The 25,632-nt window shown below is 34.5% G+C and overlaps 2 protein-coding genes across 2 annotated transcripts in view; both read left to right on the top strand.

Annotated features, from left to right (window-relative positions):
• LOC126709310 (G-type lectin S-receptor-like serine/threonine-protein kinase LECRK1) overlaps positions 1 to 17,336 on the top strand; it is a 61,909-nt gene extending 44,573 nt beyond the window's left edge. The window contains exon 2 of the mRNA XM_050409504.1: positions 17,072 to 17,336. Coding sequence (XP_050265461.1) covers positions 17,072 to 17,146 — 75 coding nt within the window. The 3' untranslated portion in view covers positions 17,147 to 17,336. The remainder of the gene's footprint in view (positions 1 to 17,071) is intronic.
• On the top strand, positions 6,879 to 9,449 carry LOC126709311 (G-type lectin S-receptor-like serine/threonine-protein kinase LECRK1). Its single transcript, XM_050409505.1, has one exon. It carries the CDS (start codon positions 6,963 to 6,965, stop codon positions 9,285 to 9,287), a length of 2,325 nt encoding a protein of 774 aa, XP_050265462.1. The 5' UTR covers positions 6,879 to 6,962; the 3' UTR covers positions 9,288 to 9,449.
• Positions 17,337 to 25,632: the final 8,296 nt, after the last annotated feature.

The following is a 25,632-nucleotide window of genomic DNA, read 5'->3' as shown; positions in this document are numbered from 1 at the left end:
TCAAGGACAACGCCTCTGCCTGAAACCTCATCATCAAGCACATAGGCGCGACACGGCGACGGAGCCTCCGCCTGAAACTCGAGCAACAGAGCTTGGATTGGCCATTAGAGATCAGTCCGATCAGATCAGAGCTTGCAACGCCAACTGAGAGAGAGAGCTTAGTGTATGCGGCAACGATCGGATCAGAGCTTGCGACGCCTCAAGGTATTTTACATTGTACTTCTCTCTCTTTTCTCTCTTAGTCTTTGGGTTTTGGCGTTTTGCTGTGGACTGTGGTGCTCATCTGAGACTGAGAGAGAGCTCTCTTTCTTTTTGAACTAATTCTCTCTCTTTAAGTCTTTCTTATTGAATTTATTTGCCCTTGTTTGTTGGTCAGGTGTTGGTGAGTGTCTTTTTACCCTTATTCAATTTATTTGCACCTGTTTTTTTTTTTTTTTTTTTTTGACTTTCTCTGTTGGTGTGTCACTATTATGTTAGTCAGGTGTTGGTGAGTGTCTTTTTATTTTATTTTTTAATAGTGTATTAACAGTATTGTGATTTGTGAATTTATGCTCCTCTCGTGTGAATCTTGTCTGTTGAGTGGGGGTAGATGGGGCCGGGTGGTGTGGGGTCAAGGCCAGATTATTTGAATTGGGGAAGTGTAGTGTGTGTTAATGCACCAAAAAAAGATAATAATAAAATAATGAAGCAACTAAACACCAATAATTAATAATTTAATTAACTAATACATTATAAAAGACAAAAAAATTAATGAAACAACTAAACAATAATAATTAATAATTTTATTAATATTTCAAATAAACTTATAGTTTATTGTACAGTTACCTTTGTTCATTTCTTTTCTTTTTATTTTTTTTTTCTTTTGAGGATTTTTGGTGTACAGAATGCAAATTTTTTTTGGTTTTAAGATTTTTTTTTTTTTTAAGCACAAACTTCATGTTGGCCAAATCTTGAATTTCGGCCGGTATTTACCAAAACACCCGAAATAGACCGAAATGACCCGAAATTTTTTCAAAATGGAATAGGAACACCCTGGACAAAATTCCTGGAGTCGCCACTAGTTTGGGTTTTGATTTTTCTGATCGCGCTTTCGTGTGAGGGTGAGGTTTTGACTTTGGGTTGTCTTGAGGCATTGAATATTCAAAGATAGATCATCACCAGGTACAACATTTCTGCTTTATGGTTCTGAGCTGGGGTTTCAAGTTTTGATGGTAGCTTTGATTCACAAGAAGTTGATAATCGATGTCTTCTTCAAGTGGAAGTTACTCAGGTTCAAGTGGGCATATGTGTACATATGAGACTTGTGTACTGAGAACAAGTCTGACAGTGGATAATTTTGGGAGAAGGTTTCTGGGTTGTAGCCGATATAAGGTAAGTATACTTTTTACTTAATCTAGTTTATTCACGTGAGATTGGAATGTGATTTGTTCAATTCAATTTATGAACAGGTTGGTCCCAAGTGCCCTTTCTTTAAATGGATTGATAATCCCACTTGTATGCATGGGAATGAAGCTGCCCATTTGGTGCAACAAAAGCTGGATTTACTGTGGAATGAGCTGCAACTTGCACATGAAAGGGAAAGAGAAGCTACCTAGGCAGCAGCAGAAGCTACCCAAATGGCAGAAATTGCTCAAGACAAGATAGCAAAAGCCACTAAAAGGGAGAGAAAGTTCCGAGCTTCCTTTGTTCAAGCCAAGGAGATAGCAATGAGAGCTTTAGAGCAAGAGAGAAAGTCCCAAATATGTGTATAAACACCCTTGAACGTTTAGACCCTCAATTTACAAATTAACCAATTCAAGCTTTATGTCAAACAACTAGTGTGCGGAAAATGAACATAAGCTATAACATAGAATTGGAAAAGCTATCTAAGCCAAATTAAAATACAACCCACAGCAGATAATAAAAGGCAAAGATAAAAGGGAAGGAAGATGCAAACACAAAGACAACACACGATGTGTTATCGAAGAGGAAATCGAAACCCTCGGCGTAAAACCTCTCCGCCGCCCTCCAAGCGGTAAACAATCCACTAGAAAATGTAGTTGGGATACATGGACAGCAATAGACCCTCCAAGCCTAATCTACCCAGTGCACCTAAGCCCTCCAAGCTTCTTACTCCAACGAAGTTGAGCCGAACCTTTTTCTTTTCTAGCTTCTCGAATTCCGCTACTAGACCATAGCATCAACCAATGTAGATTGGTTCCTTCCTAAGTACTTCCTAGAACACCAAACAGCCCTCTCACAGTGATGAATATGGTGAGAACAAGGTTTTGGTAAAATGCCTCTCAAGGGTTTTACAATGGAGAGGAAGAGAGTTGAGGAATTTGAAGAGACTCTAATGTATAGATTGTAGGTGAATTAATCTTGTTTTACTCTAGGGTTTCTCTCTCAAAATTCTCTCTGGAAGCTCTCTTTCATTTGTGGGTAAAAGGGGTATTTATACTGAAGAGAGAGGAGAATGTGAAACGTCAGGTTTTTCAAAATAGGGGTGGCTCGCGGCTTGGCCTCGCGACTTGACTGAGTCGCGAGACCCAGTCACGAGATAACCGTATGGCCAGTTGTCCTGTTTTGTCCTATAGTGCTCCAGCTAGCATGACTGTTCACCTTCTGGCATGCTTGGCACGTGTGCTACATCTAGCGGCTTGCAGCCGCGAGTCACCCGCGAGATAAAGCTGCAAGTCTCTGTTTTCTTGCACACTCTTGAGCAATCAACACTCTATCTCACTCACTACCCTTACAACAAACCCACCTAAATACAAGGTTACTAAATGCTGAAATACAAGCAAATTTGGCACGGAATAAAGCCAATAAGATGGTTAATTAAATTCAACCGTACAAATAATATAAGCCTTTTTAAGACAAAGTGTTATTTATGTTAGATGCTGTTAGTATTTTCGTTTAAAGTGAATTGGCTACTTGTGAGCTGTGAGCTGTTGGTGTTGGTGTTTTGTTGGATGTTGTGAGCTATGTTGATTTGTGCATAAAGTACATTGTGTGAAGACAATTGTATTGAAAGTGAATTTAAAGTGCATGACAATCTGTCAACTTGCAAGAAAAGACAACAAATGCACACATACACCTGCTATTCAACACATACACCTTGCACACATAAACAAACTCATATAACAAACTGCAATAATCAAAATAATAATTCTGAACACCTGTCATTAAGTTGGGAAATTGTATACATATTTTAAGGTGGCATTGAATAGTCTTTCATCAACCACCAGTAAATATAAGGCATTTGGTACAACAACCAAAACAGTTGCAGCTGCCCAATGTTTACAAAACTTACAAAAATTAATACAAAAAGTGTTTGAACAACTATATAAAAAAGTGTCTTGCCATTGTCTGTCCTGCCATTGTCTACAAACTACATAAAACCCTAACACTACATAACCCTAATACATAACAACAAAAGTGTCTTAATTTAGTCTTCATTTACTGCCCCTGCCCCTGCCCCTGCCTCTCCCACCACAACTAGCATTTCCACCTCTTGTTCTACATTTATGAGCCCTAGCTGCATCACCCCTTCCTCTCAAAGCAGCTCCTCTGGTGGCAGGTGGTTTTGTAGGCTACAAAGTACAAGAATTCACATGTTAGCTACCAGTATCACAATTTTATGAATAAAAAAATCAAACCTAACACTACAGTACTTGTGATGATGGTGCTCTACTGTCCCATATTTCTACAAGGGTGTGTGGTGCTGGCTGGCTTGAAGAGAACCAATGAGCTCCTCTAACTATGTATCTGAAGTCTGAAGAGTACCACTGACTTGGGTTCTATGATCACGGAGCTGGTGGCTGTGGAGTTGGAGCTTGTGGCTATGACCCTGCTACCTGGTTGGATGAGGATGAGGCTATAGTGTAAGGCTAATGTGTTGGTGGGGGCTAAGCTGAGGATTGGATCTATGAAGAAGATGGGGCTTGTGATGAAGATGGGGCTTGGGATCCTTGTTTGTGTGTAGAAGACCTTCCACTTCCCTATAATCTCTACCTCCTCTCCCATGGTGCCTCACCAATGACATTGCTCTTGCATCCCCTTGCATTATGCCCTTCCTTTTGACACCTTCCACACCTCACTGGCCTATTTGAGAGGGCGGAGCAAAGTTTGAGTGAGTGAGTGTTTGACTGAAAGTGTTTCAGTATTTGAACTTTAAGAGTGTTTGAGTGAGCCATTTGAAAGTGATGTGGTTTTGGTATATGGTGTGCAAATTCCGAGTCTTATAAACTCGATTTCTACGTGGCTAAATTTGCTCCACATGGAAAATTTTTCCACTTAAGGGTATCACTAAAACACTAAAATCGAGCTTTAGAAGCTCGAGTTCTAATCTAATCTTGAGTTTTAAAAACTTGAGATTTTAGTTTCCTACATTCTTTTTTGATCTGTCAATTAACGAAAATGTTAGATATTTAATGCTAAATGGAAAAAAAAAATCCATAATTAACATTTCCTAACTTTTCAATTTTCCATTTATTATTCCATCAAACCCAATTTGGTAATGATTCAAACTTCCATCAACTTTATGACTCTCCCTCTCCCAATCAAGCAATTATGAAAACTGTTCAATTGCTACTCTATTAGAAATTCAACCAAAAAAAAAAAAAAAAAAACCTACTGATTTTTTGTCTATATATATTTGCAATTACTCTACCTTACTCCTGCAAATTTGGAAAGTCCCTTTAAAGTGAAGGTGTTTTGTTTGTTTGTTTGTTTGTTTGTTTGTTTTTTTTTTTTTTTTTTTTTTTTTTTTTTTTTTTTTTTATTTCAAGTTTTCTAAATTAATTTTGTTAGTGATGTGCGATCGGAGATCTCAGGTGCCAACAACATTGGTTCCCATAAACCAACCAAAAAAGTCTCAAAGCCATGGTGAAGAATAAATTAAAAGAATCCCAATGGGGTCTTACTACTATAGTTTATGTGGTCGTTAATCATGGATGAATTTTTTTTCCCACTGATGTTATACATCTTATGTGAATTTGTGTGATGCATTCTCCATTATGGATAAATAATTCTCTTTGTATATGAGCATAAATTAGTTCTATTGTACATACATATTAGTTGTGACATGAATGTAGATGCATAACTTAGTACAAGATATGTTACTTTTTTTTTTTTTTTTTTTTTGCTGGTATTGTAACAAAATTAGATATTATTATGGGATGCCTTTGCTGTAAGACTTTTTGCCAAAATTGTAGAATTTTGATGTCAATGGAAAGAAAATTAGATCAAAGGTAGTAATAGACAACCAAAAAAAAAGACTAGCGTGAAAGATTATCCAAGTTTGGACAAAGTCTCAAAATCCACAAAGACCAATTGGATGTGAGAAATTCCACAAAGATGTATGCTTGGCTATATGAAGAAATTGAATTTGGATATGAAGAAGACCATTTGAATTGAATTGAGTTTTCTATCACAAGTCTCCCTCTCCTTCTTATTGTTTTGATTAAATTTTTGTTTGAGCTAATACTTAGTTAAAAAGTTTAGTTGTATTCTAGATATTCTAGAGGAGAAAATTCTAAAAAGAAAATCAAATTGTTGAAAAAAATAGCATAATCCAAAATCTAAAACTAAAAACCCAAATTAGGAAAACATAACGCACTATAACATAATTTAAAGGAATATGAACCACCTAAAAAATGGATAAATATCAATCAAATACACCCAAAAGATAATAGAATGATATATTTTTATTTGTATTTGTAGAGATATTGAGATGAAAATAATTTCAGAAATTATTTAATTTTTGAGAAGTGCTACATCTACAACATTTTCATAAGTCATAGTTTATTTTTTATTTTTAATTTTTTAATTTTTTTTTTTTGAAAGTGATTCACAAGTCATAGTTGATAAGTTGATATCTGTTCTAATTTAAACCTATCACTAAAATTATTTTTTTGCCAACCAATAACAATCAATAGAAACCTACTACGTATGATTTGTTGTGAAAATATTGTAAAATTATTGTCAACATAACATTTCTCTTAATTTTTTTGATAGAGCAAATTATTTTCAACAAATTAGGAAAACAAATTATATTTATATCAAAATTACAAAGTAATTATCTATTCTCACACATTACAACTAGTTGATTCTAAAAATAAAAAATAAAAAAAATAATGTGAAGGTATAATACGTACGTCCCTGAAAGTATTCATAAATTAGTTATTTGGTTAACATTTTGGTTGTTTATTTTCTTGTTTCATAGGCGAGAGCGTGCATACTGCTTATTTGACTCCGTGTTTTGAATTTGTGAGGCCAAATTTCACAAATGGAGCTAACTTTACCACAAGTGGTTCATCTGCTCTACCTGGATTGATTCCATTTAGCCTGAATGTCCAAATTCTTCAGCTTCTTAGATTTCGAGCTCGCTCCCTTGAGCTACTATCAAAGGGTACATTTTCAAGGCAAATCATAAAACAGAGCTAAGTTTTTGTGTTGCCAAACATCTGTTTTAGTCCCTAAAATATTAGTGATTTTTTTTTTTTTTTAATTCGATAGTTACAATAATGAGGTGGGAGAATTTGAATCCTAGTTTTCATCATTAAAAAAATGGTGCCATTGAACTACAAGGTTATTGGTTTAAACTTAGCACTGCATTGAGACTTTGAAATTAAACATCCCGTGTTGCTTGAGTTATAACTAATAAGTAATTCAATGGATGACCAGCTGAAAGACTTTGAATATAATTAAACGCATGCAAAGACTTCTCATTCAAGCTATAAGAAAGAGACTAAAGTGAATGACTCTTATTCTATATATTCAAAGTTCTTTGAATATACACAAGTTGTGACTTTTCATCCTTAGGAAAGATATATACTCAAGAATGCTTCATTTTTTTTTTTTTTTTAACTATTTCCTTCCAAACACGTTCCAAAAAAAATATTTAATAGGAGCTGTGTTAGTCGCATTTCATTTGCAAACAGAGTGAAAGAATAACAGAGAGAACTAGCTATTTTCTAGTAATGGCAAGTCTCTTGTTTTTTATTTTTCTCTCAGCAATTATCACTACAGAAGCTCAAGGAGGGGAATCCATTGTAAACCTTGGCTCTTCTTTAACACCTACCTCCAAGTCCTCATGGCAGTCACAATCTGGTTTCTATGCCTTTGGCTTCTACCAACAAGCCAACGGCTATGCTGTTGGAGTATTTTTTGCTGGGATTCCTGAAAATACAGTAGTCTGGACAGCCAACCGAGACAAACCTCCAGCTCTCGCCAGTGTTACATTGAATTTCACTAGTGATGGTAGACTCATCATGCAATCGGCACAAGGCGAAGAGACGGCCATTGCCAATCCTCCTGAACGTGCAGCATCAGCATCAATGCTTGATTCGGGAAACTTTGTTCTCTATAATTCGGATAAGAAGATTATATGGCAAAGTTTTGAATCCCCAACGAATACCCTCTTACAAGGCCAGCGTCTCACAGCTGGAAATGAGTTGTTTTCAAGTGTTTCAGAATCTGATCAATCGATAGGAATATTTCGCCTGAAAATGCAGACAGATGGAAACCTTGTGCAGTACCCAGTGCAAACCACAGATACGGCTGAATATTCTTATTGGACTTCTTGGACAGATGGAAAAGGCAGTAATGTTTCACTATGTCTGGATGATGATGGTCGTCTTTACTTGCTCAATTCTACCGGCACAACCTTAAAAAATCTGATTCAAGGCGGATATCCAACAAAAGATGTAGTGTATTTTATGCGAATTGATGCCGATGGGATCTTCAGGCTATACTCACACAATTTGGATAAGAATGGGAATTTCTCAGTCATATGGTCATCTTCCGATAATAAATGTGACCCTAAGGGCCTGTGTGGTCTAAATGGGTTTTGCACTATGAATGATCAGGATGCTAATTGCTTATGTCTTCCAGATTTTGCAAGTGTTATCGAGGGAAATTGGAGCTCAGGTTGTGAAAGGAATTTCACTGCAGAAAGTTGCAAGAGCAAAGATGGAAGTATGAAATATATCATGAAAGCAGTACCTAATACTGTATGGGAAGATGATTCTTTTTCTTCCCTAACAATATTGACCAAAGACGATTGTGAAGCAGCATGTTTGAAGGATTGTAATTGTGAAGCCGCTACATACAGAGATGGAGTTTGTCGTAAGCAAAAGCTTCCATTGAGATTTGGAAGAAGGGTACTAAGTGATGTAAACATTGCATTCATCAAGGTAGCCATATCTACTTCCACCATAAATAAAATCGAGCCCTTGGAACGTGAAAAATATTCTCGAAAGGACATAATGATTCTGGGCATCTCATTTGGTGCTTTTGGACTCATTATGTCAGTGATTTCTGCAATTGCAATTTATAAAAATCGAGTCCGAGCATATAGAAGGCTCTCTAATAGTGGAAATGTTGATTTAAGCATGGATGTTTCTCTAAGATCATTTACTTATTCTGATCTGGAGAAAATGACTAATGGTTTCAAGGAAGAGCTGGGTAGAGGATCATTTGGGACTGTTTACAAGGGAACAATATGGAATGGTCAGAAGATTGTAGCCGTCAAAAGACTAGAGAAAGTGTTGACTGAGGGGGAGAGAGAGTTTCAAACCGAGATGAAAGTTATTGGAAGAACACACCACAAGAACCTTGTCCGTCTGCTTGGGTATTGTCATGATGGAGAGAATAGGCTTTTGGTATATGAGTACATGAGCAATGGCTCACTTGCGGATATACTCTTCAAACCCCAAAAAAAACTTTGTTGGGATGAAAGAATAGAAATTGCTCGCAACATAGCAAAGGGAATTCTTTATCTCCATGAAGAGTGCGAGTCACAAATCATTCATTGTGACATAAAGCCTCAAAATATACTCATGGATGAATATAGGTGCCCAAAAATCTCAGATTTTGGATTGGCAAAGCTACTAAAGCCAAACCAAACCAATACCTTTACAGGTATCCGAGGAACAAAAGGGTATGTTGCACCAGAATGGCATCGAAACCAACCAGTGACAGTCAAAGCAGATGTATACAGCTTTGGAATTGTTCTATTGGAGCTTATATGTTGTAGAAAGAGTGTGGATTGGAGTTTTCCTGAAGAAGAAGCTATTCTTGAAGAATGGGCATACTCTTGCTTTGAGGCTCGTGAACTAGATAAACTAGTGAGTGGTATGGATGTTGACAAAAGGCAATTGGAGAGAATATTTAAAGTGGGACTTTGGTGCATTCTTGATGAGTCATCTCTTCGTCCTTCGATGAAAAAGGTTCTGCTAATGCTGGAAGGGACTGTAGATATCCCAATCCCTCCAAGTCCAACTTCTTTTCTTAGTACTGTATAAAATGTGTTTGTAATTTTTTTTTTTTTTAGGAAATGTTATAGAGGGGATTTGAGCTGGATATGTTCCTTCATTAAACAAGTGTTAGAACTCAGCTAGTCTTTTGAGGCCAATGGCAAAATGTGGTTGTACTTCAAAACCCAAATATGGGGTGGTTTGCAAGAATAATTGGCACAACAATATTGTTAAGATTCTTTGTGCTACACGCCCATAGTATTACTGTATATCAGACTATCTCTACTTCAACTGCTATTAATATATGTATATGTCAATGGCCCTTGGCTTGAGCGAGGGAATGACTCCGCATACTTCCATTGAGAGAATATCATTGCTTTGAGGCTCATGAGCCAGGCAAACTAGTGGGTGGTAAGGAGGTTGACAAAAGACAATTGGAGAGAATGGTTAAAGTGGGACTTTGGTACATTCTTGATGATCCATCACTTCATCCTACAATCAAGAAGGTATGATAATGCTGGAAGGGACTTTAGATAACCCAATCCCTCCAAGTTCAACTTCTTCTCTTAGTATAGTGTAAAATGTGTTTGTATTTTTTTTTTTCCTAAGTCGATCCCTTGTACAATGTAAAATGTGTTATGCTACTTGTACTCTTTTTAAAATCCAAAACTGGATCTGAATTGGACCCTTTGCTGTATCTATTATTAGAATCAATGATCTAGTTATTTTTTTTAAATTTGAGTCTTACAGAAGTTAACTAACCCTTATAAGCATTCTACTGGCCAAGATCATTTGGATGAAGTAGGTGCTGTCACTGTCGCCTCACCACTTACTCCTCCTACGTTGCATTATGATGTGGAACCATCTAAGCACTAATGGAACTTACCATTATTCGAACTCACAAGTCCTAAACTTCATAGGTGTGATGGACTTGCCATTACTTCATAGGTGTGATAGATTACAAGAACTTCTTACAACTAAGCCACCTCCCAAAGTAGCCATTCTTCGTTTATGTTTGGTTCATGTGTTTTGGTATTGTCAAACCATGCCAAATAATGTGTCTTTTATTGAGTTTTAATGTGTCTTAAAGTTGTAATTGAAGACCAAGTTGAAGAGTTACTAGTGAACCTAATCAAATCAAGCTGAGAGAGAAATGGAACAAAAGAAAGTGACGTCTAATCATTTCCCTCTTCAATTTATCATGGTTTGACGGTATTAGAATATATGATCATGATTTTAAACATGTCTCTGCACCAAGGGAGTCAATTCCGTACCGCCGGAATATACCGTACCGGCAAGCAATCCGGTACATATAACCCCCCTGTTTCGTACCGGAAAAAATACCGGCCGTACCAGCCAATTTTGAGCAATACCAGCTGGTACCGGGTGTACCGGCCAGTACAGAAAAAAGTTTTTTTTTTTATTTTTTATTTATTTTTTATTTTTTTATTTTTTTAAGTTTTGTAATTTTTGAATTTTTGTTATGGCAGAATGGTAACTTATTTGCATTAACTTATTAGTATTATTTGTTTTCTTAGTATGCAATGGTAACTTTTAAGCTTTCTATTTTTTATATTGTGTTTTTTTTTTTTTCTTTTAATTGATACTAAAGTCTAAAACCATGAATAATTAGTTCTGAATTGAGGAAATATTTTATGGTAAAATTTTATATTTATTATAATATATATATATATATATATATAAATATAAAAAATAACGGTAAACCCGAAATGGTACACCGGTATTAACCGGTATTCAAAATATATCATACCGCTGGCCAAACCGATACAGCCTCCGGTACAATATTGACTCCCTTGCTCTGCACTGTCTCTCATATAAATGTCATGTATTAAGCTCCACTTATTTAGGGAAAATTTTAATCCATAGATGATATTAGTGTTTTAATAATGATTAGATTCATCCTTTCATGCTATATTTCAATCCCCAGTAAATATTTCCTGCCACACCAAGCAAATGTGAAATGTCTATATTAGTACCATTTGTTTGAGAGAGAGAGAGAGAGAGAGAGAGCAACTTACACTTAGAATTTATCTTTTTTTGAGTCATTGATTGTAATCCAACTGATTCTAAAAAAAAAAAATTGTAAAGGTATAATACGTACATCCCTGAAAGCATTCATAAATTAGTTATTTTCTTATTTGATTGTAACCCAATTGACTCCGTATTTTGAATTTGTGAGGCCAAATTTCACAATTGGAGCTAACTTTGCCAAAAGTGGTTCATCTGCTTTACCTGGATTGATTCCATTCAGCTTCTTAGATTTCAAACTCGCCCCCTTGAGCTACTTTCTAAGGGTATATTTTCATGGCAAATCATAAAACAGAGCTAAGTTTTTGTGTTGCCAAACATCTGTTTTAGTCCCTAAAATAGTTGTGATCTTCTTTTTTTTTCTTTTTTTTTTCTTTTTTTTTTCAATTCGATAGTTACAATAATTGAGATGGGAGAATTTGAATCCTAATTTTCAATTAAAAATTGCCATTGAACTGCAAGTTTATTGGTTTAAACTTAGCACTGCATTGGGACTTTGGAATTAAACATCCCGTGTTGCTTGGGTTATAACTAACTAGTAAAAGAGACCAAGTGAGGATCTGAAATTGGGATTTCAGAATGTCAAAGAAAATACTCCAAGAATTCACCATTGCAAATAGGCACCAGGTACGGGGACGAGGATTAATTGAGCTCAGCAAACTTATTGAACATTTATTATAAGATTGAATTTTGTTATAGGAAAATATTTATAGCTCTGCAAGAAATGGTTTTGTTGGGCTAATTGAAGTCAACAAATTCTACTGCCTATGCGCTGCATATAAACCAATTGCAAGTACAATATTTACTTATAACTTCTTATGTTACATACACAAAATTCGACCTCCTAATGCACTACAAGTAGTCTGTCATTGCGCAATTAGTGCGTCCCCTAATGCACTACCCAAGTCGGTGCTTTATTTTTTATACGTGAAATGATGCCTCTATTAATGCACTGGAAATTAAGTCAAGTCTTCTTCACCCCCAAATGCACGGTCAGTTAAGTCAAGTCTCCTTCACCCCCAAATGCCCGGTCAGTTAGTCCTCCTGTTCTCCACTAATATACGTTACAAGACCAAGAAAGTCCTCCCCCAAAATACACGGCCAATTAATCATATGCCCCTAAAGGCCAATTTGTCAAGAAAATAATTGAAAGGACACCACACATCATAAAATAACCTATTATTGACAAATGACAAATGACAAGTAGGGAGTCTACTCTAGCCAATCATGCTTGAAAAAATAAAATTTTTCTAAAGTTGTGGTTTCATATTCAATAAACACTAAAAAGAATCTCAAAGTTGATGCAAGAGCTAAACTTGCTTATGAAATTTTTTTGAAGGTGTAAGTCATATTAGTAAAAACTAAAAAGCCTAATGACTTCAAAGTTTATGGTGAGCAACTCAGCAACCCCTCCCTTATAAACGTTTTCAATCACACAGTTGTAGGGCTTAGTGGTGATGTTGCTATGTCCATAGATGCAAGCGCACTGGATACGCATTTACGAGCCTATTTGGCCAACCATTTTTCATCACTCAATTTTCATCACTCAATTTCCATCATTCATCACTCATCACTCAATTTTTCACACCCGTTTGGCATCATCACCCAATTTCCATTACTCAATATTTTTCACATTATTTGTGGGCCCATACCTATCAGCCGGTGTAACTTTTTCTCTTTTTCTTTTTTTTTTCTTTTTTTCAGTACCCAAACTCACCGAAGCTAAAAAAAAATAAAATAAATAAAAAAAAACCCAAAATTGAAGACCGATCAAGTGAAAAAAAAGAAGTCAAAAGGTGGTCAAAAGTTGCGGCTGTGGGTCCCTCCATGTGTGTTTATTTACGAAAATACCATTGAGTTATGAATTATGAAAACTGAAAACAGCCTTTGGTTGTTTTCAGTTTCCATAACTCAAAAATCAGAGAATTGAGTGATGGAAACAGAGTTATGGAAACAGAGTTATCGTTTGGCCAAACAACCTTTTTGCTATGGGTCCCACCATTTTTGAGTTATGAGTTATGGAAACTGAGAATTGAGTTATCAAATTTGGTTGGCCAAATAGCCTCTAAGCTTGCAGATATTAATTCAATAATTGTACTTAGGCTTATAAAATATGTAGATTTTAAATTATATGTTTATATACAGATTTAGATATATAATTAGGCTTTTTTTTGGTTTAATTATAGTGGACTCTTTGTTTTCTACATTAAATTAACTCATTTGGCACAAAAATTAAAAAAAACTTAGATTAGATAAGATACATGGCGTAAAATTAAACTTTAATTAAAATCTAATTTTTACATAGAATTAACTCACTTGACACAAAAATTTAAAAACTTGGATTAGATGGGACAGTTGGCGCAAAACTAGACTCTAATTTGAATTCCAATTTGAAATCTAATTAGATTTTCTCTCAGCTTTGCTTATGTAACCCCATGCATATGCACGGATACATTTAAAAATAATCACAATTGCATATATATAATTTAGAATTTAATTAGATCTAGACTCTTTTGTTTTTACATTAAATAATTTACTTGCCACAAAAACTAAAAAATTAGATGGAACACATGCGCAAAATTGAATTCCAATTAAAATTCAATTTAGAATTTAATTGAATTTAGACTCTTTAATTTTTGCAATTAATAATTCACTTGAACACGAATTTAAAAATTAGATGAGATACATGGTGCAAAATTAAACTCTAGTTTAGAATTTAATTGAATTTTCTCTTAACTTTGGCTATTAATATATATATATATATATATATATCTGTATAACTTATAAACTTGAATTGTTTTTAGTTATACAAATAAAAGACTCATAAATATAAAATCATTCAAAAATTATATTTTTTTATGATTTACTTATATTAGACTCCTCATTTTTTACACCAAAGTTACTCATTTGACACAAAAATTAAAAAATTTAGATTAGATGGAACAAATGGCACAAAATTAAAATCTAATTAAAATCCAATTTTTACAATGAATTAACTCACATGGAACAAAATTTTAAAAACTTATATTAGATTGGACACATGGCGTAAAATTAGATTATAATTTAATTCCAATTTAAAATTTAATTGGATTTCCTCTTAATTTTACCTATTATTATATATATTGATTAATAATTCAATGGATGACCAGCTGAAAGACTTTGAATATAATTAAAAGCATGCAAAAACTTCTCATTCCAGCTAAGAAAGAGACTAAAGGGAATGATTCTTATTCTATATATGCAAAGTTTTTTGGATATACACAAGTTGTGACTTTTCATCCCTAGGAAAGACTCGAGAATGCATCATTTTTTTTTTTTTTTTTAATAACTATTTCCTTCCAAACACCTTCCAAAAAAAAAAATAATAATATATATATATATATATATATGGGAAAGTAATACTCAAGGCAACATCATAACTCGGCAATGGCAAGTCTCTTGTTTTTTATTGACTATATATGGTGCTGTGTTAGTCAAATTTCATTTGCAAACAGAGTGAAAAAATAACAGAGAGAACTAGCTATTTTCTAGTAATGGCAAGTCTCTTGTTTTTTATTTTTCTCTCAGCAATTATCACTACAGAAGCTCAAAAAGGGGAATCCATTGTAAACCTTGGCTCTTCTTTAACACCTACCTCCAAGTCTTCATGGCAGTCACAATCTGGTTTCTATGCCTTTGGCTTCTACCAACAAGCCAATGGCTATGCTGTTGGAGTTTTTTTGGCTGGGATTCCTGAAAAGACAGTAGTCTGGACAGCCATCCGAGACAAACTTCCAGCTCTCGCTAGTGTTACATTGAATTTCACTAGTGATGGTAGACTCATCATGCAATCGGCACAAGGCGAAGAGACGGCCATTGCCAATCCTCCTGAACGTGCAGCATCAGCATCAATGCTTGATTCGGGAAACTTTGTTCTCTATAATTCGTATAAGAAGATTATATGGCAAAGTTTTGAATCCCCAACGAATACCCTCTTACAAGGTCAGCGTCTCACAGCTGGCAAAGAGTTGCTTTCAAGTGTTTCAGAATCTGATCAATCGACAGGAATATTTCGCCTGAAAATGCAGACGGATGGAAACCTTGTGCAGTACCCAGTGCAAACCGCAGATACGAGTGAATATGCTTATTGGGCTTCTGGAACAGATGGAAAAGGCAGTAATGTTTCACTATGTCTGGATGATGATGGTCATCTTTACTTGCTCAATTCCACCGGCACAATCTTAAATAATCTGACTCAAGGCAATTCTCACACAAAAGATGTAGTGTATTTTATGCGAATTGATGTCGATGGGATCTTCAGGCTATTCTCACACAATTTGCATAAGAATGGGAATTTCTCAGTCATATGGTCATCTTCCGATAATAAGTGTGACCCTAAGGGCCTGTGTGGTCTCAATGGGTTTTGCACTATGATAGATCAGGATGCTAATTGCTTGTGTCTTCCAGGTTTTGCAAGTGTTATCGAGGGAAATTGGAGCTCAGGTTGTGAAAGGAATTTCACTGCAGAAAGTTGCAAGAGCAAAGATGTAAGTATGAAATACATCATGCAAGCAGTACCTAATACTGTATGGGAAGATAATTCTTTTTCTTCCCTAACAATATTGACCAAAGACGATTGTGAAGCAGCATGTTTGAAGGATTGTAATTGTGAAGCCGCTACATACAAAGATGGAGTTTGTCGAAAGCAAAAGCTTCCATTGAGATATGGAAAAAGGGTACTAAGTGATGACAACATTGCATTCATCAAGGAAGCTATATCTACTTCCACCATAAATAAAATTGAGCCCTTGGGACGTGAAAAATATTCTCAGAAGGGCCTAATGATTCTAGGCATCTCACTTGGTGCTTTTGGACTTATTATGTCAGTGATTTCTGCAATTGCAATTTATAAAAATCGAGTCCGAGCATATAGAAGGCTCTCTAATAGTGGAAATGTTGATTTAACCATGGATGTTTCTCCAAGATCATTTACTTATTCTGATCTTGAGAAAATGACTAATGGTTTCAAGGAAGAGCTGGGTAGAGGATCATTTGGGACTGTTTACAAGGGAACAATATCGAATGGTCAGAAGATCGTAGCCGTCAAAAGACTAGAGAAAGTGTTGACTGAGGGGGAGAGAGAGTTTCAAACCGAGATGAAAGTTATTGGAAGAACACACCACAAGAACCTTGTCCGTCTGCTTGGGTATTGTCATGATGGAGAGAATAGGCTTTTGGTATATGAGTACATGAGCAATGGCTCACTTGCAGATATACTCTTCAATCCTGAAAAAAAACTTTGTTGGGATGAAAGAATAGAAATTGCTCGCAACATAGCAAAGGGAATTCTTTATCTCCATGAAGAGTGCGAGTCACAAATCATTCATTGTGACATAAAGCCTCAAAACATACTCATGGATGAATATAGGTGCCCAAAAATCTCTGATTTTGGATTGGCAAAGCTACTAAAGCCAGACCAAACCAATACCTTTACAGGTATCCGAGGAACAAAAGGGTATGTTGCACCAGAATGGCATCGAAACCAGCCAGTGACAGTTAAAGCAGATGTATACAGCTTCGGAATTGTTCTGTTGGAGCTTATATGTTGTAGAAAGAGTGTGGATTGGAGTTTTCCGGAAGAAGAAGCTATTCTTGAAGAATGGGCATACTCTTGCTTTGAGGCTCATGAGCTAGATAAACTAGTTAGTGGTAAGGATGTTGACAAAAGGCAATTGGAGAGAATAGTTAAAGTGGGACTTTGGTGCATTCTTGATGAGCCATCTCTTCGTCCTTCGATGAAAAAGGTTCTGCTAATGCTGGAAGGGACTGTAGATGTCCCAATCCCTCCAAGTCCAACTTCTTTTCTTAGTACCGTATAAAATGTGTTTGTAATTTTTTTTTTCTTAGGAAATGTTATAGAGGGGATTTGAGCTGGATATGTTCCTTCATTAAACAAGTGTTAGTACTCAGCTAGTCTTTTAAGGCCAATGGCAAAATGTGGTTGTACTTCAAAACGCAAATATGGGATGGTTTGCAAGAATAATTGGCACAACAATATTGTTAAGATTCTTTGTGCTACACGCCCATAGTATTATTGGATATCGGACTATCTCAACTTCAAATGCTATTAAATATATGTATATGTCAATGGCCCTTGCTTGAGCGAGGGAATGACTCCGCATACTACCGTTGAGAAAGGAGAAAAAAAAATGTTCCTAAAAAGATAAAAATCAAATGCTTTATTTTTTTTTTATTTTTCCTTAAGATATAAGTAGGGGAGGGCCAAAGGGGGCATTTGAACCCAAATTTTGTTTATGGGATTCACAAAACTATAATTTGTTAGTAAAAGTATTTGCAGTCTCTAGCTTTTGTTATGGGCTACTCTGAATATAGGAAGCAATAGTGTTTTGTCTATATCAAATAGAACTACTTATTACCAAAAAGAATTATTTACAGCTATAAAAGATTTATTATAAAAATGAATATAATAATATTAATTTGAAAATCTCCCCAAAAAAAATAATATTAATTTGACCACATTTTATTATTATCCTATAGACAATAATCTATCTCCATTTCTATAAAAGATAGATCATGAGAGTTTACCTGGTTCATTCACTTGGCTCATATTCATCGAGCAAGAGCTTAAAAGGCTAGCTATATGTTTTTTATTCACTTTAATGATGATATATTAATATATAACCTACTTTATAATGGGAGTTACATACACAAATCAATTAAAATTTTGAATTTTGAATTGATTCCTTCAATTCTACAAATTCCTCTATCAAACAATTTCTTGGTTTATTCCAATCCAATGATTTTCTCTGACAAGATATGCCTTGATTTGGTCTCGAACAATATAAAAAATTCTACAGTTTCCTACACGACCAAGGCGACAATGTTGAATCTAAATTATTGGTGGGTAGTCTTAAACATCATGACAGCTGTGTTGCTAGAGTTGGCCAGCATGGTGTTTGGGACTGACTCAGAAATTATAAACCTACCGTGTTACTGGTGTTGACCCGTATGGTCCTATCGAACATTAATTATTCATTGGCAGCAAGTGGAGAGACTTAGAATATACACATGCAAAGACTTTTTAGTCTACTGAATAACTTTTGTCATTCTTAGGTCAAGTGAATAACTTTTTAGTCTACTGAATAACTTAAGTCAAGTGAATAACTTTTGTCATTCTTCCGCAACTGATGATGCGGAAGATAGAAGAAAGCGTAAACCATATTTTCTTTGATATAACAGAAACTAAATTATTAGTTTTTGGTCAAAAATTTTGAATCCACAATGGATCCCTTAAATCCACAAGATAATAGATCTAGAAACTACTAGAGGAAACAATAGACAAAATTTGTATTTTATTAATAACTAGTCACGAATTCCACGCGTTACGCATGATAATATTTTTTAGGCGGTCTCATTAATTTTTTTTTCAATTTAGAATAATTTAATAAATAGTAATGTAATTTATAACCATATTTTCATTTATTATTGAAACAATCACAAATGTAATATATATAATTTATGTCGTACCAAAATCAAATAATACAAATTTTCTCTAAATTCAAAAGGTAAGTTAGTGAAAATATTAATTTTATTTATAAAATTTATTTATAATATTTTGTGTATCATCAAAAAGTATATAAAATTTGGAAATTATTCTTTTAGTTTTAAATTAACAAACTTTCCCAAACCCCCTTTTTTTTTTTTTTACTATAAAATCAAAAACAGAGAAATGTATCTAAAAAAATTAATAAAACTCAACAAATGTACAATTCAAAATAATAATAAATAAAGAAAGGGAAAATTAAAAGATTGTAACTCATTTTCCTTTAAAAAAAAAAATCAAGAGTACAATTTCAACGGGGAAAAAAGTAGAAGAAAATTTTGGGAAAAAGAAGAAGTATTGTGTTATTGTTGTCATAATCTAATCTATCATCTAATCTAACATGTGATAAATAAATAATTTTACCACAAATTTGAATTTTTTTCTTAAAAATCTCAAAGAATACACTAATAAAATAAGGAAGAGAAAGAACAATATAAAATATTTGTAAATGCTTAAAACAATTACTCAAACATCTAAGAACATCATATAACAAAAACATAACAATTTGCTACTAAGTAATTTGTTAAAAAAAATATTTACAAACAATGAAAGGAAATTGCATAAAGACCATTGTCTTCAACTACACTAATTGTGAGTACTCAAAAATTGATGGCCTAAGCCCACTAAGAACAGTGGTGCCTTGTCCTTCAAATCAAGCTCAAACAATAGAATTTCTAAAGAGAGTGGGAAAACAATTCAAATGTAGTTCTTAGCTAAGTTCAAGTCTAAGGCCGAAGAGGCCAGAGTAACAGAGAGGTGTAATGCAAGTAATGATTGAGAACAATGCTCTCCTCGGGCAGATTCAAGATTTAGTTTCTTATATATGATTGATACAAGTTTCACACTATGCAATGCACTGTTCTCTTCCCAGTTAATCTATTTCATAGAGAAAAATGTTCATCCCTTTAACTGGGAGGTTTCCTTCCCTTATATATCCTTCCACCTTGCATCCTAGACCTCCATTTGTATGCCTCAAGACTTTTCTTATAACACTTGTCCCATCGAAGTTCTGCTAAAGGTGGTAGAATGGGTTGCAAGCTGTGAAGTTATTGTTTATGTGTCATTTCCTCATAATGTAACTGATAAGATTGTTGTAGGGCATTCAATGCGGAGGGGGAAAGTATGTCTTTCCAGGAAACTTCCTCCCACCATCTCTTCCCCCCATATGGTCCTTCCTCTTCTCCTTAAGCTCTTTGTCCTATCTCCCCTCACATCCTCAAGTAGGTGAAGTCCTTGGGGCAGATATCCCTCCATGGGAGGGATTGTATGAGATGTTTTCTTGTTTTAATCCTCTTCAATCCTCAAACATCCCACACTAACTGTTCCTCATCAATTTATCCGGATCATCCTGTTGTTTTCCAAATAAACTAATACCTAACAGCAACACAAAATATGACAAATAATAATATGAATTTTTTCCCCAAATCAAATCAATAACAAACACTATTCATTAAAAGTATTTAGTTTAGTAAATAAAATGAAAAAAAAATACTTACATTAAGGAACACATATGAATTAGTCAATAATATGAAAATGAGGGTTACAAACCTCTAGTAGGAAACCCTCCTATGAATAGTTATTAGTTTCTACCATCAATAATTAAGCAAGACCTGTGAATACCTTTGTATAGACAATTTTTTTTTTTTTTTAATTTAAAATATTACTCATTGACTTCATTTTTCAGTTATAAACAACCAAAAGTAGAGTTCTAAAAAACACATGTATTCATCAATCTATGGTAGAGCTACAAGAAAAATAAATAAAATAATCCCAAAAAATGAAAAGTAGAGTTCATTTAAAAAAAAGTATATATTACTCATTGATTTCATTTTTCAGTTTTAAACAACCAAAAGTAGATTCTAAAAAGCACAAATATTCATGAATCTAAGGTAGAGATGCAAGAAAAATGAAGAAAAAAAAAATTGAGTGAGAGAGAGAGAGAGAGAGAAATAACATTTTTTGTATGTTAAAAATATGATTAGAATGAGAGAGTGACAAATCTATATATATATATATATATATATATTGTAAGGTTGAATTTAATCAACCATTTTATTGGCTTTATTCCATGCCAAATTTGCTTGTATTTTAGCATTTAATAACCCTGTATTTAGATGGGATTGTTGTAAGGGTAGTGAGTGAGATAGAGTGTTGATTGCTCAAGAGTGTGCAAAAAAACAGAGACTCGCGGCTTGTTCTCGCGGGTGGCTCGCGGCTTCAAGCCGCCAGACGCAGCACACGTGCCAAGCGTGCCAGAAGGTGAACAGTCATGCTAGCTGGAGCACTACAGGACAAAACAGGACAACTGGCCATACGGTTATCTCGCGACTGGATCTCGCGATTCAGTCAAGTCGCGAGGTCAAGCCGCGAGCCACACCTGTTTTGTAAAACCTGACGTTTCACATTCCTCACTCACTCTAGTATAAATATCCCTTATACCCACAAATGAAAGAGAGCTTCCAAAGAGAATTTTGAGAGAGAAACCCTAAAGAAAAACAAGATTAATTCACCTACAATCTATACATTAGAGTCTCTTCAAATTCCTTAACTCTCTTCCTCTCCATTGTCAAATCCTTGAGAGGCATTTTACCAAAACCTTGTTCTCATCATATTCATCACTATGAGAGGGTTGTTTGGCTTTCTGAGAAGCAGTTAGGAAGAAACCAATCTACATTGGTTGATGCTACGGTCTAGTAACGAAATCCGGGAAGTTAGAAAAGAAAAAGGTTCGGCGCAACCTTGTTGGAGCAAGAAGCTTTGAGGGCTTAGGCGCACTGGGTAGATTAGGCTTGGAGGGTCTATTGCTGTCCTTGTATCCCAACTACATTTTCTAGTGGATTGTTTACCGCTTGGAGGGCGGCGGAGAGGTTTTATGCCAAGGGCTTCGGTTTCCTCTTCAATAACACATCGCGTGTTGTCTTTGTATTTGCATCTTCCTTCCCTTTTATCTTTGCCTTTTATTATCTGCTGTGGGTTGTGATTTTAATTTGGCTTAGATAGTTTATCCAATTCTATATTATAGCTTATGCTCATTTTCCGCACATTAGTTGTTTGACATAAAGCTTGAATTGGTTAATTTGTAAATTTGGGGTCTAAATGTTCAAGGGTGTTTATACACATATTTGAACTTTCATATATATATATATATATATATATAACCGAAACTTTTGAAGCTCCCATAATTTTCCACGTCAACACAATATTTAAAAAATAATTTTTCCACGTCAACACTATTTAAAAAATAATTTTTTTATAAATTTAAAAAATTAAATTAAAAAATCTAGGGTTGAAAACACGATTGGAGTTCTATTTTCTTATATTGGAATATTAATAGCAAAAAAAAAAAAAAAAAGGCGTTATGTTAGAACATATGTATTTCACTTGTTAAGAACATATGTCATGATTTTATGTAATTGACTTATCCTTTGACAGAACACACTTTACTTGTATTTGGGTAGATTTAGGATGTTTTAAATACTTCAAGAAACCTTGTTTCAAGATCATGTATTGAAGCTTTCAAGTTTGTTCAAGAAAACAAGTTCAGAGTGCAAAATCATTAAAGCTTAACAGCTGGCTCGACAGCTGCATCTATTGAGCTTAAGGAAGTTGTTCTTCATTCAGTGTGCTTGACACCTGCTCGACAGCTGCTTGACACCTGCTCAACTGCTACTTGACACTTGCTATCTGTCGAGGTTTAAGATTTTCAGAATTTCAATCTGATTTTCTTGGGATCCGTGAATATGTCTTTAGGATTTCTTTTCTCCTAACCCTAGACATATAAAAGGATCAGTTTAAGGGTCGTCAAAGTGTTCACAAGTTTCACAAGCTTGGAGCAAACTTTGTTCAAGCAAATTGTGACCGAAGACGAAGTTCTTGCCCTAGTTCATCTTTTTCTCTTGAAGAAGTTGCTGTGTATATGCACCGTAAGGTTTTTGTGACCAAGCATCTTCTTGATCTTCATCGTTTGGATGATCTGAAGAACTTTGCAACCAATAACCTTCTTAGTTGGTGATTGTAGTCGCGTACTGGGATCCGCGCAATTGGTTAATCACGTATTGGGAGTCATGCATTTGAAAGGGGAACTGTCACTACAGAACAAGTCCAATTGGGTATTGGGGTAAGGGTTCAACTGTAGGTTGGTAAGGTACTTGGATTTCTTTACTTGTAACCGCTTGTTGTGATAATAGTGGAGTTTCAGGAGTGGTGACTTGAAAATCATCCGGTGGGGTTTTGCCATTAGGTTTTTCTCATTCGTAAACAAATCACCGTGTTATTTATTTTCCGCTGCATATTTAGTTTATTGGTGATTTGTGTGTGCTACCACACATTTGCATCATAAATTGATTAATTAAGAACTTGGCGAATTAATTAATTAATTACTATCACAAGGGGTCATTCAATTTATGGCCTATCACGTTAGACACAATTACAAACTCAGTTGGAAAACACGATTGGAGTCTGCAAGAGAATATGAAACCCCAAAACTAAAAACCCTAGACCCAAATCCTTCTTCTTTGTCTCCACTCCCATCTGACCGGATGCTTGTCTTTAAAAAAAAAAAAAAAAGCTTTTGACACAAACACAAACTCAGCTTGGAAACACGATTGGAGTGTGCAAGAGAATACACAGGAAACCCAAAATTGAAAACCCTAGACTCAAATCCTTCTCCTTGGTCGACACTCCCATCTGAGACAATCTTTTCCCGGCAACAGTAAGTGATCAAAACCCTGCTCTATAAAAATAAACAAAAATTTTGATTTTCTATTTCTGATCTGTTAGATAAAGAGGTTTTTGTGTGTTTTTGTTGTTGGAATTATGGATTGTAAGTTTCAATCATAGAATTCAATCTCAAAGTAAGCAAAAATAGAAATACATGTTTGATCTGATTCTCTCTCTTATATACCTACCCCTGTTTTTGTTGTCTCTTTGGGTATGAGTAATAATATGCATACATATAAGTTTAGATCTTTCAATTGATTTTTTGTTTGTTAAATGGATCCTCTGTGTTTGTATTTAAACAATACTATTTTAATAATTCAAACACTAACTCAAGCTAATTCTTGCATTGTTGCAGCGGAGACTAGCTTCTGAATTATGTGAACACTTTATGCTTGGGTAGGGGAAGCTATTTGATAAAATGCCTAAAAGAGATATTGCATCATGTTTGTAATAATAAACTTTGTAATTTGTTTAAATTATTGGCTTGGCTATCAGCTGTGATTTGATGATTGCAGGTTATCAATAAATGTGCACATCATGACCACTTCATTAGAGGAGGAGGAGCAGCAATAATTGTGCAAAATAGAGAGGAAAAAGGTTTAGATATTTACTCCTTCCAGGTACAACTTTATTTGGTTTCATAGTATTGTTCGTTACATATTTACATGTCCAAAGCTAAATACAAAAAAATCCTATGAGTTTGTTCATTACATATTCCAGCACTAATTCTTGCATTGTTGCAATAGAGACTAGCTTTGGAACTAATAAACCTTCTATTGGAATTTCAAAAAGTAGACGTATGTTAAATTTTGATTCCCATTCGTTAAATTGTTTTTTTTCCTCATAATATCTCTTATAGTTAGTAATTTATTTGAATTATCGAACCCCATATGCTCAAGCACGCATCTATATGACAAAATGCCTAAAAGAGGTATTGTATCATGTTGAAATTTCACCTCAGTATCAGAGGATGTAGCGAACCAGTGCTTATAATCTCTGTTTGATTTGTTTGATTTGTTTCTCTTTTATTTTCTCAGGGCTCAAACTTAGACCCTATTCTCTCTCTTTAATCTCAGCCAAGTCCATCACCACTCTCAATTTGCTTCTGTCACTAATGTTGCACAAGGTAATGTTTTGTATTCAATTCTTTATTATATAATATTTTCTCAAATTTAGTCAATGTTTTGAGACTTAGAGCAATTCTTTTCTTAGTGCTATTTGATTACAATTTAGATGTCATGGAGTCAAACTTAATTTGTGTTGATAAAATTGTTGATCAATTGATTACAATTATGCTTGATGCTCTATTCATTCTCTAAAATGACAAAAGCTGTAAACTATACTTATCAAAGTTTCATCACAGTTCTGTTTTTCTTTTTTTGAGAAAGAAGCTAAATAATATTATTAAAAAAGATCAACTAAATCAGCTTGAAATACAGAAAAAAGTTGTCGTGGAACGTCCTCCATCCACACTAAAAAGTTTGGAATATTAATAGCGTGTCTAGCCAAATTATGAGCAACAGAGTTCTATTTTTCTATATTGGTAGTTCTATCAATAATAAGTTGTGCAATGTGATATTGACATCACTATTTTTTACTTTTTTTGGTACCCTTGCAACTTCTTGAAACATATAAATATATATGAATTATTTAATCACACATCCCTACATTGTGCAATGCTTGAACTAATTTTTTAGAAGTTTTCTACTTTTATTTGTTATTGGCTAGAATTTGTCACTTTTTAAAAATAAATGGCAAATATAGTAGGCACCCCCAAGGTTTTTTCCCTTTTAACTCACACCCTTTTGATTTTCATTATTAAATACCCATCTTCTTACATATTATTTGCATCCTTATTTATTTAGGGTTGTTTTTTAGTTTGGAAGACCACACAAATTTTGACTTTTTTTTTTGGATTTTTTTTTTTTTTTGGTTTGGAAGACTGCACAAATTTGATAACACTGCCAAGCCACAAAGCCTTTGTGAACTGCACTCAAGCATGCCTTTAGTTTTGGTTTGGCA

The sequence above is a fragment of the Quercus robur genome, chromosome 12, assembly GCF_932294415.1.
Source record: "Quercus robur chromosome 12, dhQueRobu3.1, whole genome shotgun sequence".
NCBI lineage: Eukaryota > Viridiplantae > Streptophyta > Magnoliopsida > Fagales > Fagaceae > Quercus > Quercus robur.
This window is presented reverse-complemented; position numbering and strand designations above follow the sequence as displayed.